At 41.6% G+C, this 15,283-nt stretch overlaps 1 protein-coding gene across 1 annotated transcript in view; it reads right to left on the bottom strand.

The window, feature by feature from the left end:
• Window positions 1–15,283, bottom strand: part of CPNE1 (copine 1) — a 43,710-nt gene that overhangs the window by 15,340 nt on the left and 13,087 nt on the right. Inside the window, 2 exon segments of the mRNA XM_069808818.1 lie at window positions 267–446; window positions 1,014–1,142. Of these exon segments, the coding sequence (XP_069664919.1) occupies window positions 267–446; window positions 1,014–1,142 (309 nt within the window).

Here is a 15,283-nt window from a genome sequence, read left to right as displayed (position 1 = left end):
CTTACTCCCAAACTGCCTTTAGCGCTACAAGCACCTCCCAAGTTAAGCAATCAATTGCAAACCATGTATGTTTCTAACCTTCACTTTGTGATTGACACAATTTTTCTAACTATGTTCAACAGTAACACAAACTAACCTGTTCAACAAGATGTTTTCAAACTTGAAGTGTCGAAGCCTTTGATAAAGCAGTCTTTCACCCCATTTTTCATAATAAACCCAACGCTCGCTGCTACTTCGTAGATCACTTAACATGCCTCTACGCATACCTGCCCCAGCGTACACTCGATCCCTCCAAGATAGTCATCGTCATTTAAATCAAAGGACTTGTTATCAATATCATACACGGCGAATTTCAGCTTCTGCACTTTCTCAAAGTAGTAGTCCACAACCAGTTTCTTGCAGAATTCAGGGTTTTGGGAGTTCTTGATCCTCTCTGTGCGATCTAGCTGCACAAACATGGAAGCAAAGCCATTGATGATGAGCAAGAAACACGCTTTCTCCCACACAGCTTTTCATCCACAGCCCCGGCCCTCTGCACTGGTTGAACACAGGCACCAGCCAGCCTATGCATCCCAGACTGTGCTTTGAGCTTGGTGATGAATCAGGCCGCTGCCACCAGGCTCACCAATGGCTTGCCAAGAAAGGAAATTGCATCTGATGATAAATGTTACCATAAAGGAAAATCCTGAAAATTAGGGGAAAAAAGGCTGGTGAAACACTGTATTCTGGACTGCATGCTCCAGTGTAAAGGAAAGAGGACCGGCTGCATTGTAACAGGCAAACAAGCGACCTGATGCAACTCCAAGCAAACGTATGAGCAATTAACAAAACCAATGAACATAAAACTCCAAACAGAGTTTGAGCATGGGCATAGCGGACTGCTCCTTGAACGCAAATCCAGATTGAACGTATCGCGCATCCGCTATGGCAAGGGGGAAAACCCGGTATGCTTGCGCCTGGCGGAAAAGCAAAGCGGGGGCCGGCAGCCGCCCTCACCTCAGTCCGGTCCTTACCTCAGCCCACCGGCCGCCGCCCACCTCCTGGAGCAAGACGCAGAGGGGATCCGACCTGGAGCCCAGGTCCCTGTCGAGGAGGCTCCGGCAGGACACCGACAACTCCACCCTGGACACGCACCCGGCCATCTGCGGGCAGAGCAGAGGGTCAGACCGACCGCCCGGCCCCGCTGCGCTCCCGCGCTCCCCACCAAACCCCAGTGGCTCGCGGGCGGCACGCGCGGCCGGGGGGCGGGGCCGGGCCGCGCCAGGTGCCGCCGCGGCGCGGCCGGGGCTCGTCGGAGCGCGCCCGCCACTGCCACTGCGAGGAAGAGGCGGCGGCGGCGGCGAGAGCGCGGCCCCGCGGCGCGAGGCCCGGCTCCTTCCTCCCCCGCGGCCGCGCAGCGCCACTGGGCCGCAGCCCGCTCACCAGCCCCTGCAGCAGGGAGGAGCGCGGTCTTCACACGGCCGGGCACCGAGGGCGGCCCGGTCTGCCCCCACGCCCCGCCGCCTTTCCCTCTGCCTCTTCTGTTCGTGTATTTCTATCGGGCTCTGCCCGCGGCGGCTCCGGCCCCCTATGCAGGGGCTGCAGGGAGGCATGCGCCCTGCCCTCCACCTGGGCGCGGGCTTCTCCCTACGCCCTGCTCGGCCCAGGGGAAACGCATCTTTACAAACTCTCTCACGTATTGTCACTTCATCAGGGCAGCTGTTGGTTAAACAATCCCTGAAGCTCAAGGTCTGCCTGTGCAGATGCTCTTACAGCCTTTCGGTTCACAGGGAAAGGAAACCTTGCCTAGACAGCGCCTGCAGGCAGCGCAGCAGCTGCCAAGCGAAACTGAAGAGGCTGAAATTTGCTCAACACGTTGGAAGAGTTGCAAAAGCCCCCCAGCCTGCAAGACTTCGATCCGTACATGCTCAGCCACGGGAGCTACAGAGCCCCGCTTCTGTGCGGAGGTGCCTTCAGAAAAAACTGTAACATAACACCTTGTCACAAGGTGGTAACTAAATTTTATTACATATCAAACTGCGGACACCTCTGTTCAAGGAACAGCTGTAATTCTCAAAACTGAATTTAGAAGATAAGCCTTCAAGCATCAAAACGTTCAAGAGACTGGACAGCTTGAGAGCTCTAACAAGTACTGTAAACATATTTCACAGAGAAGCTCCTTCAGAGTTTAGAAAATAAGGAAATAATTGTTGGTCTTGCCAGTATCTGAGTGTCCACGGGGCCTTCTCATAGTTGCAGGCTGTAAAATATTTATCTCAGCAAAGAGATGATGTTAACGATGTCACTCAATACGCTATTGCATGGCACTCGGATGCTCCACTGGTGCCAGGACAAAACCAGCCCTCAGAAAGAATTAGCAAAGCTTTAGGCAAAGAGGATCATAGTTCAGCTTTCTACTAAGGTTATCATCATCTGCTTCAACACCAGCATTTTCAAAGAGGCTAGTTTGAAGTAGTCTGGTCAACTGTTCAAACTACTAGTTAAAGCCATCCATCTTCCACTTTGGTTGCCTTCAACCCCAAATAAGATTCACAAAGAAACCACTGCCTTTAATAATGTTTCTCCTAAAATCACAAGTCACAGGTATCGGATTTCTTCCTTTACCTAGAAGTACCATTCCACCAGCCTAGCTTACAATGCACACAGTCTCACATCTGCACAGTCTGCAGTTCTACAGACAACTGTACACATTTATATGACACCAGTTGTTTGACTACAAGGAAGATCAGGACAGACAGCCTTGGCTCCTGTGCCACATTTCTCCTCTATTTTCCTCTACTGCAACAGAGATTTCTGTACCAACAGGAGACAAAACCAGGAGCCACCTTTCCTCCCCACTAGAGCACCAAGGATCAGGAGTAAAGTTAACGTCAAAGAAACAGCATCCCCAAACAGCAGCACTCCCTTTCTGGGAGGAAACCACAACTACAGGTTCTCAAGCCACATACAGAACAAGTCTGAACATCTTCTGCAGTACAAAGACACCAATAAGGAAAAGTTAAAAGTTTGAGAGTGGAACTGTTAAACCACACAATGAGGCCAGGAGGTAAAATGATGCAAGTCCTCAAACCCAACCACCTCCCATCTGCTATCTGAATCTCTTCTCCAGATCAGCAGCAATGAAATTATGAAAATAGTCCACTGTTTTAAGGATTTCTCTTTCATTACACTAACACCCAAAAGGCTGTCTCATCCTACTGTTTTGGATTTAGTAATGGCATAGGATTTCCCTTGAAACACAGCCCAGGTGTTCGGCTGAACCTCTGGGAAGTTACAAACCACAAGGGATCCTTTCCCGCTACATCTTCCTGATCCGTCTGGAGATCCCAGGGCACCAGCTGATGCACGTGACAACCAGGACGCAAACACAGTCCAGCCAGGCCGATTGTTTGGAGTGGCTGAGGAAGAACTGTTCTTCAAACAGGCTGTACTCCCTCCTCACCAACTCGGGGGATAACAAGAAAGCGGGTTTAACAACTATAGACAGAATCCGTATGGAAAGAAGGATAGTTCCTTAACAGATTCAGATGAAAAATTCATGTTTAATCTGAAAACATCAGTTTGAACGTCAGCCAGCAATTGTTTATATAAGTTGCTGCCTACGGACATCCTTGAAGAGCCCACAGAAAGCTTTTTCACTTCACAGCTTTCCAAATACGCTGTATGGTGTTCTCCAGTTTCAATTCATTCCTTGAATAATAGCAGCAGAAAATCCTGATCATAGACTAGCCTAGGTATCTCAGCAGCAAGAGCAGGGAGTAGGTGGTCTGTTAAGACACAACATCCATTTCAGTCAGGCCTGAAGATCTGCTTAGCCTACAGGTAACCTTCACGCAGTTATCCTGCTTGCACAGTTAGTGCGAGAAGCGCAAATCTCTTGAAACCTGTATGCATCTGAAAAGCTTAAAAAGATCAAAAGCTCAGTATATTTTCACTCCCAAATAAATCCATACAAAAAAAAAAAAAAGGGAAAACAAAAAAATAGTGGAGTTCCTCAGCAATTGGGAAAACTAGCCTCAACTCCAGTTACCAGCAACTTTTAAACAGGATTTAATGATGATAAGCATTGGCTCAAATATTCTCTTTTCCTCCCTAAAGCAAGAACTCTGGAATTTCATTCTTTGTAGTAAACTGTATTTTACTATAGGAATTGCATCTCTTTTCCTATAAAAAACTGAATTGTTTATGTGAAATGTTATCAGTTGACTGTCATCTCCACCTCTCTCCACAAAGGCTCTGTTCACTTCCTCCAAGAAGAGTGACCATCCTGAAAGATGTGAAAATGTCAGCAATCAGCACTTGTACTTAGAACAACCCCATGCCTAATACAACCTCCCATCCTGTTTCTCTTTAAGCAGAAGCCTGTGATGCTTTCTCTTTTCTCTTACGCTTCTGTGTTCCAAACTTCCACAGAACCCTGCAACATCTTCTCGATATTTCATCACTTTGAAAGCTGCCCAGCTGGCACGTGCCAGCTTACTCCCAAGGAGCAAGCACTGCAGTGTCAGTGCGGTTCTGAACAACACCAACTGAGCAGTAATGCTTCATCACTTACCAGTGCTATATAACATACACGTGATGAGAGAAAAACATTCTAGTGGGTACCGTGCTCAAACAGTGCACAAAGGCTCTAATCCCAGGCTAAGTGTACAGTTTGGTGTAACTGAACCGAAAGAACTTGGTTTTATTAGTTTTATTAATAGCCTTCCTCTTTTCCTTGGCATGCACTCAAAGAACACCAATCTCATTTAGCTTGCAGATTCAACATTTCAAAAACAAATTTCATGTTGTTTCACTGAGTTTTTGTAGAGCATACTTATATTTATATCCATTCATACACACAAAATCAATTTAGCTTTTAGACTTGCAACAATTAATCTTTACTATGACAGAATATTATTTACATTTGTTGCAACACTCATATTCTTCTATTTTCCAACAGTTCCAGAAATTCTAAAATTCATTGATTTCTTATTTTCCCCCCTCACAACCACTCTTGATAACTAATATTGATGTCCATTATTTGACACTTCTGGTTTACAGAAGATAATGTGTATTTCCAAAGCAAAAACAGCAGCTAAAGCAAACTGCTTTCCATAAAGGTATTAAAACACATTCAATTTATAAAGGATTTATTATAGATTGATCCTTAACAGCTTGCAACAACGACAATTCAACAAACAATCTCTAACTTACTTGCCACTGTCCTATTAAGGTACAGCATGGTCTGGAAGTCACAAAACTATTCTAGCACCAGAAATTCAGTTTGCCAAGTAAAAACGAACTCCAAACGTGATAATAAATTCAAACTCTATTTAAAATATGTAAAACAGAGCTACTGGGTGCATCCCAGCATAGCGGGTTCAGAAGAAAAGGCAACATAAGCAAGCCACTAGGTAAGTGCTGTTGTTGTTACAAATAGCTTGTAAAATCACAACTGATGTTACATTATACCCCTTGATCAACAATTCATATTGACAATAGCCACACACATTTGATCCAATGCTCTCACAAATCGGAGATCTCACTGTTGAGAGGCATTGCCTGTGAAGTTTCATCTTGAGCTGAATTCTGTACATTCCTTTCTCAAGGGAAGAGTTTCCAACACTCAGTTTCAGATCCATCAGGCACCTGTATTTTTTGCCTTTAGTTAGAATTGCACATGACATGCCACCACATTTTCAGGAAAAATAATACATCACCCATGTTATCCCTACAAACTCTAGAGCAAAATACTATCCACAGAAGTCTGTAAGATCCTGAGCACATACTCCAAAGAAGTCTTTCACCGCTCAACCAGACGTCATTCCCAGTTAGTTATTCAAGTAAAACACAGAATGGCTCCAGACTAAGTACACTTTAAGCAGTGCTCAGACAACCAAACTGAGGTCCAGTTTAAAAAGTCAAACTTATTTTTACTATGTATACCACCTCTTCCCTGTAAAGAAGATCATGAACTCCAATAGCTGTGTAATACACATGGAAAGATAAATCCCATATTTCCAACAAAGCCATTCTACACTGAATTGAAGCACACCAGTAAAGAAGTTAGTCCTAAATAATCAGAGACCAAAAAATGCTACATTCTAGGAAAATCACGTTGGCAATTCATGTTACACATTCAGAAGTGTAAGGAACTACCTGATACTTTCTGAAGTTCTATACAAGCATTTCAGAATTTCCAACCCTTTTCATGTGTTTCTACAGAAAAATCAACTTACTTTCATACAGAAAAGAACATTCCCCACTGTAAACAAAATCCATAGACAAGTCTAATATTAATTTATAATTATTCTTCTAGTGATTCTGCTTATCCAAAGCTTAAAAGCAAATCAAATATAAGAGAAGAAAGCACTGTCCACCTATGCTTGAAGCAAGCTCCAGAACAAGAGTGCTGAAAGATTTTAACTGTTCCAATTCAGCGCTTTGGAGGGTCTTGCATTTCCCCCAAATGCCACATATGGGTGTCTGAAGCATTAACAAACTCCTCTGTACTTATCCCTCTGCAGTAGGAGGTCCACCATTTAGTCGACTAAGGATCAAGTGTTGGACTGCATAAGGTGAGAATTACCAATTTACATTTGTTTTTGTACACTTCCATACCGCACTAAGCCCGAAAGCCAGAGGCTCCCCTTTCCTTTTACGCTGGGGAGGATGGGGTGAAGAAGGGGAGCACAGGGCGAGAGGAGGGTTGTGACTCAGATCACCCCAGTATGGCAGCTCACAGAACGCACAGAGTCACCCAGAGGACAAGAAAAATCTAGTAACATCATGGCATCAACCACCACCAGCAGTATTTTTAGTAGTGTCAGGACTGACGTCTTCTGGAGATAAAATGTTAGTGTTATTGCAGAATCCAGTCTTGTGGGTCAGCTTGGTTTCACGGCTCCACTTAAGATGGAATACAAGCAAGGATTTAGCACAAGAAAACCTGCAGTTTGTTCCTAGTTAATCACACTAATAAATTCTCATCAACTACATCACTCCATACAGGATACCCAACACGCTCTATTTCACTGTACATCAAGTACTACACATTAATTTAAGACCTTGGTTAACTCAAGCTTGAGGCTTTAATATGTGTGCTTAAGGACAGCTGATTTCCAGTGAGCTTATTTTGTACTGGGACGATAGCTTCTGCCTTACATTCTGCTTACAAACACAACAGAAATGCTAGCAATCCTGCCAGCAGTATGTACCAACTGCAATTTTTATCATCTTGGCCTTATGCTACCCAGCAACTCAAGAAATACAACCAACACATGTAACAGACCATCTCAGTTAATAAATCCTGCAGTTCCCAACAACCTAACATAGTCCCCTCCTCGTCCATTGCTTCATTTAATCCCACGTCTTGCAGTTATCACCCTACTTTCTTCAAAACAGCCTCTCTCTTCTTCCTAAGGCACTACTGAATACACACGGAAATTATGACCCAGTTCTACTTACTGAGTCATCTCCACATGAAGCCTGAAGCTCCAGTATCACAAGAACTTTTTTTTATCTAAAGGCAGCCCATGGGTGCAAGCGCTGAGCATGCACTACGGCTACCCTACCTCTGAGACATTCACGGAAACTGACTGAGAAGGCAAAGCTCCCATTTGTGATAATAAAAATAACAAGTTTAGGACAGTTAAAAAAAAAAGCTGAAATAAAGCACAAAAAAGATAAATGGGATTGTAATTTCCAGCAGAAAATGCAAATAAGAATTTCAGTCATTTCCTCTTCTTTACTGCAGTTTCCCTCCCCCAACAAACAAGAGCCAAGTCCCAGCTCTAGGGAAACAACACCTTCTTCTACAAGTTCACCTTTATACTGTTCATTGTTCACCTTTAATTTATGCACCACCAATATCCCCTTTAATCACAACCAAGCTCAAAGAAAGGCCTGTGTGTGCCTTTACTGTATACATATTCTCCACTTTTCAGAGAAATAAGTAAACAGATAGATCAACGTCGATTCTACTTCAAATATTAGTTTGTAATATATTAAAATTTACAGTGGAGTTCAAATTAACACCGAAACTTAAGCAAAACCTAAGTTACTTCTACAAGGTCTTCATGCAAAAGAAAATGTGTTTCAAAGTGCTTCAGAGCATTTAGTATCAGAATATCAAAAACCATTTCCTTGAAAAACTAACTTATATCAGGTTGGGGCTTTGGAGTCAATCATTCATTTGGCTTAAGGTAGAACAGTAGCTACAGTCCTAGAAGTGCTCACTGACTTCTCCCACCAAATTAGATTTTTTTTTTTTAATTTTTTTTTAATTCCTTTCATATTCTTTTATTCAGCTGCTTCCCCGCCACTCCGTGATTCTCCAGTATTTATTTACTGAAATGTAAAGAACTTAACTGAAAAACAGATTTAAAAGCTCAACCACACTGACCTTTGTAACAACCCCAAACATGCCATTTCACATTGCAAACCATGTTTGCCTTTCTCAAGTAAGGCCTCATTCTTTCCCTTGAAACTCCAGCTATTCCCATCTCAGGCACAAATAGCTAAACATTCTGTCCCATGCCTCAGATTAAAACAAGCTGGCTATGGCTCAATCCTCCACTTCTCAGGCTAAACTCCTTAAACTGAGACTGAAGACTGCACAATATTCCTCCTCTTTGGTTCTTTAACTACACTGCAGCTTCACCTGCAAGTACCTCAACATACCACTTCTCACACACACCCAAAATTTCTGAGGTGACGTCTTGGCGTTCATTCTGCCCTTTAGCAATCCCTTTAGCAACCTCTACCCTTCCCAAAGGCTGGAAACCTAAACCATCCTGTCTTTACTCTAGAGCCCACATGATTTCACCCACTCCCCCAAACACAGCCATGATACTATGCAGGTGACTTCAAGGCACAAACTCATTAAAGTCCATCTGTCTAGACTAGTACATACAATATGAACAGCATGAGGTCAAAATAATACTTTAAAAAGAAATGCCAGCAATACATTTTACCAATCTTCGTTGTTTTATCAAACTCACATTACTGAAGAATTTTGGTGACCACATAGTACCAGTAGCCACTTAGTTAATGAAAAGTTTGCCATATTTCTTGTTTGTATTGCACTGCTGAATGATCACCAAAAAGATTGAGATACCCCAGATTAATTCTTCAGACTATTCTCAGTTGCCCTGGAGTTATTACTGCACAGTGGCAACTCTTGCCTAAAAAATGAGTAAGGACATAAAGCAGAAGCTACCTTTCCAGTTCTCACGCATTACAGAATCATGCTCTCTCTCACATTATATAATTCAGGCTTTCTTCTTTATGGATTTTAATCTTCAATCTACCTCCTCATGAAATACGATCTGGAAAAACAAAAATCCCGTAACGTTGCTTCTGCAGTACTCCTAAGAAATTGCTTTAAATCTATTCATTGCAAGTTCAGCCTTTCTTATGCCAACATTGTCTTTCAGTTCTTCTTTCTCCTTTTGAGTATATGCTGCTTCTTAAAAAAGAGATTCACACCCCCATAATACTTTTCTGCCACTTAATTATTACAATCTGTAGTATGAACATCTTCACTTCTCCATCCTAATCTGTTGCAGAATAATGATGCCTCAAAACACAAAAACCTACAAAAAAGTCACCGCCACAAAAACCTGACATCAAGGAAGTAGCACAAAGGAAAGGATATGGCAAGTGATGTTAAAGTTGTTTTTTCTCTCCCCCATCCAGACTAACAGAAGTATTTAAAGGCCACAAAACACCACACTGGCCTCATGTCTCTTTTTTGTTCTCCTCCAGATCCAGCTTCTCCTGCCTTCTCCTGTGGGTACCTTCCCAAAAGCACAAATGCACTATGATGACAGATTCAAGCTACAATCCTTGTCTCAGCACCAAGTGGGCCAAAATGACCATACACAACCTCCTTGCATTAAGGGAGAAGAGATTCCACAACTGCAAACAGACAGGTGCTTCTACCATGTCTGCTATCCATAGTATATGTACTGCAATACCTTTCAACCTATACCCTAAAAAAGTCTGTTGTCATTAAGTTTGCATTTGCTATAAAGGTATTCCACACCCTTTAGAAGACATGCCTCTGCAAATTAAGAACCTGAAAACCCCTATAACCCAATACTGGTAAGCCTTAGATTCTCCCACAGGAAAGCATCTTTATTTTCTCAAAGTCAAATGAATAGTTCCAACAAATTTTTAACAAATACAACCAAATTAAAGCAGAGAGAAGTTCTCTGAGCAAAAACTTCTTTGATGAAAAACCTAGAGTAAATTTAACAGCTGTAAAAGCATGAATTGAACTACATTTACTCTAAGTAAAGAGACTTGGAGTTACCACCATTAGGTGGACCTCGGAAACTGAGGTTACAAATCCCACATTGGCTGAATAACTGCAACAGGCAGCAGACCGGACAAAACATCAGACAGGCTCAGAACATTAGCAGTTTGTTCATCACAGATTCTTCAGCAACAAGGGTTTTATGTGTACCTAATGCAGTAGCAGAGGGATTTGAAGACCACAAAAGAATAAACCAGAATCTGTTTTCACGTTGTACATGTAAGTGACCTTCGAGTGTGGGCTGCTCAAAAACATTCAAAACATGGTTCTTACAACCTTTTCAAGACTAAATAAGACTGAGAGGAAAGTTACATGCTACCATGCTGCAGCTAGTGCAGAACTCGATTACAGGGATTCCTCTCACCTTTCACAATAACAGAATTAAATGATGATACTACAGTGGTATTTAGTCAAGTCACTGCACTGAAAATAGCTGGTATTTCATAGAGATATAACATTATCTGCAGGCTCATATTAGGATTTATATTACATTGATTATTGGTTTTGTTTAAACCAAAGCATTTTTGGTTTCAGAAAACTTACTCATTTCTGCTTCATGTTATTTTTACAGGCACAACTAAGGACAAATTTTAACATGAATAGTAGCACATGTCATCCAGCAGAAGGAAAACACTGCACATTCTCCTTTCTGCTCCTGGAGTAATTAGGGTAGCCAAATACTACCTTCTCATTCAAAGAAATAGCATGACATATTGCCTGTGTTGCAGGGAAGAAATGCCATTTGGATTATCGTCTTAATAAAAATGCGGTGTCAGTCACCCAAAGGGAGGGATGAGTGTGCGGATGACAAAAAAGGCCTTCAAAAAATCTAGGACATTTGTGCAGTACGTCATAGTGTTGTGTATGCAATTTTTCAGATATACTTGAAAGGCTTTTCTCTTTTAAGAGATGCATCCAGTTTACTCAAAATGCTTTTATATACACACAGGGGTTATCACTGACTTTAGTGACAACAACTACAGTTGTCTTTAAAAAGATTAAGACAGACTTGACCATCAAAACTAATTCTGATTTACAATCTAAGAACACGTAAGACTGTGCAGGGCTCAGGTTTAACTGTTTAACAGCAAACAATTTATATCAATTACATATCTCATACATTGTATCATTAACAACCAAATTTAAATTTCAGATTAGTTTAAGAATTTAACTATCTACTCACTGGTTTATTCTGCTCTTTTTCACACGAGCTCAGTGCTGAAGTTTGAGCCACATTCACTAGATTAGGGCATCACTTGGTTGGGTTTACTAAAGCTAGAGTGAAACTCTGGCCTCAACCTTTCAACTTCAGCCCTAATGCCACTTCACAGATGTTAATGCTGATGTGCCTTTAACATGAGGATGAAAACATTCTGCCACTGGCTTACTGGTTACTCAGAGACAAATTAGACAAATATACACCACCACCCTGCATACACACTTACCTCACCTCCTACAAGCATTCAGGTCCACAGATGAAAAGAGCTCTAAGTGCTATAAAAAAAAAGTCAATTTATTCATGAGACTGGACCTGTAACACAGCAGACTGGCTCTGCAGCAATGCAGGAATCCTAGGCAAGTGAATTAGTAATATTTAACAACTCTGCCTCTCCTCTTTAAAGAGGGGGGTTTCCCTGCATTCAGTCAATGAACTGCCAGTGCCTGATTTTACTTTAATTAGCCTCTTTGCTTTCATAGCTGGTTGCATTAGCGTTCCTCAAGAACATGGGATTTATAAATATTGCCCTTTTATTAGAAACATTTGGCTAATAATGAAATGGTATCGGCAACCATAATTTTCACTTTCAAGTTGAGCTTCCGGTTCAAACAAGCAAGGACTTTTTACATTCCATACCCATCCTCCTGTCAAAATAAGCAGCAATGCCTTGGTTATACTGCTGAAAACAAAAGTTTCATAAAAAGCTCGTATTATGGAGCACATTCTGGCAAATGCCACCACAGCAAGAAGGTCACTAAACAAACAGGTGCTACACAGAGGCTTCAATTCTTGAAGTAGTTTACATTCTGACTATATTGCTATTTTCTTCCCCAAATCTGCCTTCATTTCCAAGTGACTAGAAAGCATTTCTAAGCTTCCTACTGTCACACAGAGCAACACTACATCCACATAGTCACATTTAATGGGAAATGGTTGAAATGAAACTAATTGTTCGAAACTATGAAACAGCTAGCTAGAAGTTCCACCTACCTTCAGATGGTCAGAAGCCAGCAATACCATCCTACTGATTCTTTGGTTAGCAATACTGTAACTACAATATGAAGATTTCAAAAAGTCACCAGCCTTCCAGAAGCAGTAACCAGTCCAAAAAGCCAGACTATGCCAAGCAAGAGTTTTAGGCAGGATCAATTCCTGTTTTCCCTGTGCAAGCCTTCCAAGTCCTAAAGTCTCCGTTCTAAACTTTACAGGGAAATTGTACTTCCCCAACCATATACTGTTAAGGTAATCCCCACTCCACCCCTTGAAGTTATCATAGCTGTGACCTACTATCAACTGAATGAGGAACTACACTCTAGTTCACTGGTAAGTCATAACAAAAGACCTCCCAAAAGTTGGGGAAAAACAGTGAAGCTGGTGTGAGAGTAGTAAATACAGAGTTACAAAAGTGATTTTGTGGAAAGTGGACTCACATTAGGAGGAAATATATTCACTGCCTGTGAAAGCTTACTTTAATGTATTTGGGAAGCAACTGGTAAGACCATTTGAACTTAAGGCTGCAGACATGAGAGCATACAAGAGAAAAACAGACATAAAGGAGTAAGCTTTGACTCTGCAGAAGCAGTAAAGGAACTCAGGTCAGAATTCCTGGTTGCTTCTCTCCTAAGCTGTCATGCTGTGAATACATATATAAAAACAGAAGAATGATAACACAGGAAGCTGCACAGACGCGAGCACTAGTGAGTGAAAAGAATCACAGCTACACCATCTGACACCTGCATTCAGTCTGGAACTATGGAAAAGGAACACTTTTAGGGCTGCTTTTCTTACATACGGTATTTATTTATACCCAGGAGTGAAAAGCACCCAAGTCTGGAAGGCAGGAAGCACTCCCGGCATAAACAACACCCAAACATTCCACGTAGTCACAAAGCTCCATGAAAATTACTGACAAAGTCATCTGTATAGAAAATAAGCTACAGTATACCTACCTGATCTTAAGACAGGGAAAGAGTAGTGGAGTTCAGTACACAGCCACAAAACCTTAAGTCGAATGCATACTACCAACCAAGATTTTCATTCCGTGGGAAAGCCAAATCTTTCAACTACAATCACATTTTCACCACCAAAAACAGATAAGAGGATAACCTCTTGAGGTTACTCTTCCTGAAGAGGCATTTAACAGACAGTTTCACTTCCTCTTCTACCAGGAGGAAGTAATTCGCTCCATACACAAACTCTAGCTCAGTTTTCCCAAAACCATGAAAGAACATACAGCCACAGAACAGAAAGGAGCACCAGCAAACCTGCAAAAGGGCAAAGACAAGCAAATGTATTTGGCAACACTGCTTCCAGGCCCAAGGCACTGTTTCTGAAAAACCTCTTAAAGCAACAGAATTTAGGATCTTTTTTTTTTTTTCAAGACCTGTACAATATCTAAAGAAGCAAAGTGACATAGAACTAATTTGTGTATGTCTCTAGACTCAAACTAAATGTTTCCTAATATACCAGTCCAGTTTCAAAACTGCTTCCTTCCAACCAATTATCTTGCCAAACACAGAAACTAGTCTTTTGCTTGCACTAGAGTCTGTATTAAACAGGAATTGCAATCTTTTGATTCAAGGTCTAATCCATATATCTGGATAATCATCCTAAAACAACTGCTCTCAAAGAGTAATCTGTTGTCCAACCAGAGGCTTTAAGTGGTCCATAACATGCAGTTGCAGTTTTGCAGATCAGAAGGCCACGATGGTTCAGAGGCACACACTGCTGAACAACACACTGAGGACTGACAGCATTCACTGCGGGAAGCAGCAGCTTTGGAACCACCACAGCAGAAGACTGAGGAGGAACAAAGTAGAGAAACTGAAATTGTTATTTGCAGTTAATGCACCACTGGTGTGCCCACGTAAGTGGAAAAAAAAATTTTTTTTTCTAGAGTCTGCAGTCTTTAGTGCACCCAAATACTCTCAGCAAAACAAGCTGCTAATTTCACACAGTATAGGCAACAACAGCCTGAGCAATTTAGCAGAACTGACCAGCACATACATTCTTTAGAAGGCAGACCTTCCAACGTCAACTGGCACACGACTACAGTCTTCAGTTTTGCATTGATCTTCCTGTCCACTCACAACAAATTCAGAGCACAGACATTCAAGGAAAACATTAAAATGCTATGAAAGGAACACTACTTAGAATTAAAAAAGTATCCTTCAGTTTTCTTTAAACCTACAAGGCCTCAAACCTCTCATATATCTACATTTAGAATGTGGCAACAATTCATCATTAAAGAAATGGCTTTAATGTTGTCTGTGATATTACAAAATTGACTTGTGTTAAAAACCAAATCCGACTGCAACTGCTTGAAAATCTGGTAACTTTAAAGTCACGCTTTTGTCTAACCATTACAGTTCGTCCATGTAGGTCACAAGTTCATCATTGAATAACTGATTATATTCATACTTTCTCTTGTGAATGGGACAACAAAAATATGTATGTTTAACAGAAATCACATTGTGAATGTTAACACTTTACCACTTACTTGTTTTAGAAGTAGTACTTAGACACTAACACTGAAGGAACTGCTAAAAACACCAACTTAGCTAGTTATATAAACACAAATACCTTCTTTCCATAACTTGAAGAAGAAATTGGGACATCAGTGTCACTGACTGCATTGTTCCAACGAGGCTAAGCAGGATATTGGTTCCTGACACTCCAAGCTTCAAGGCCAAAACAACTGAAAATTTGAGCAGTGTCCATTAGCTGATTCTTTCTGTTGCTACCTCGTTAGCAGCCAGCCT

This window comes from Haliaeetus albicilla, chromosome 2 (genome assembly GCF_947461875.1).
Source record: "Haliaeetus albicilla chromosome 2, bHalAlb1.1, whole genome shotgun sequence".
NCBI classification, from domain to species: domain Eukaryota; kingdom Metazoa; phylum Chordata; class Aves; order Accipitriformes; family Accipitridae; genus Haliaeetus; species Haliaeetus albicilla.
This window is presented reverse-complemented; position numbering and strand designations above follow the sequence as displayed.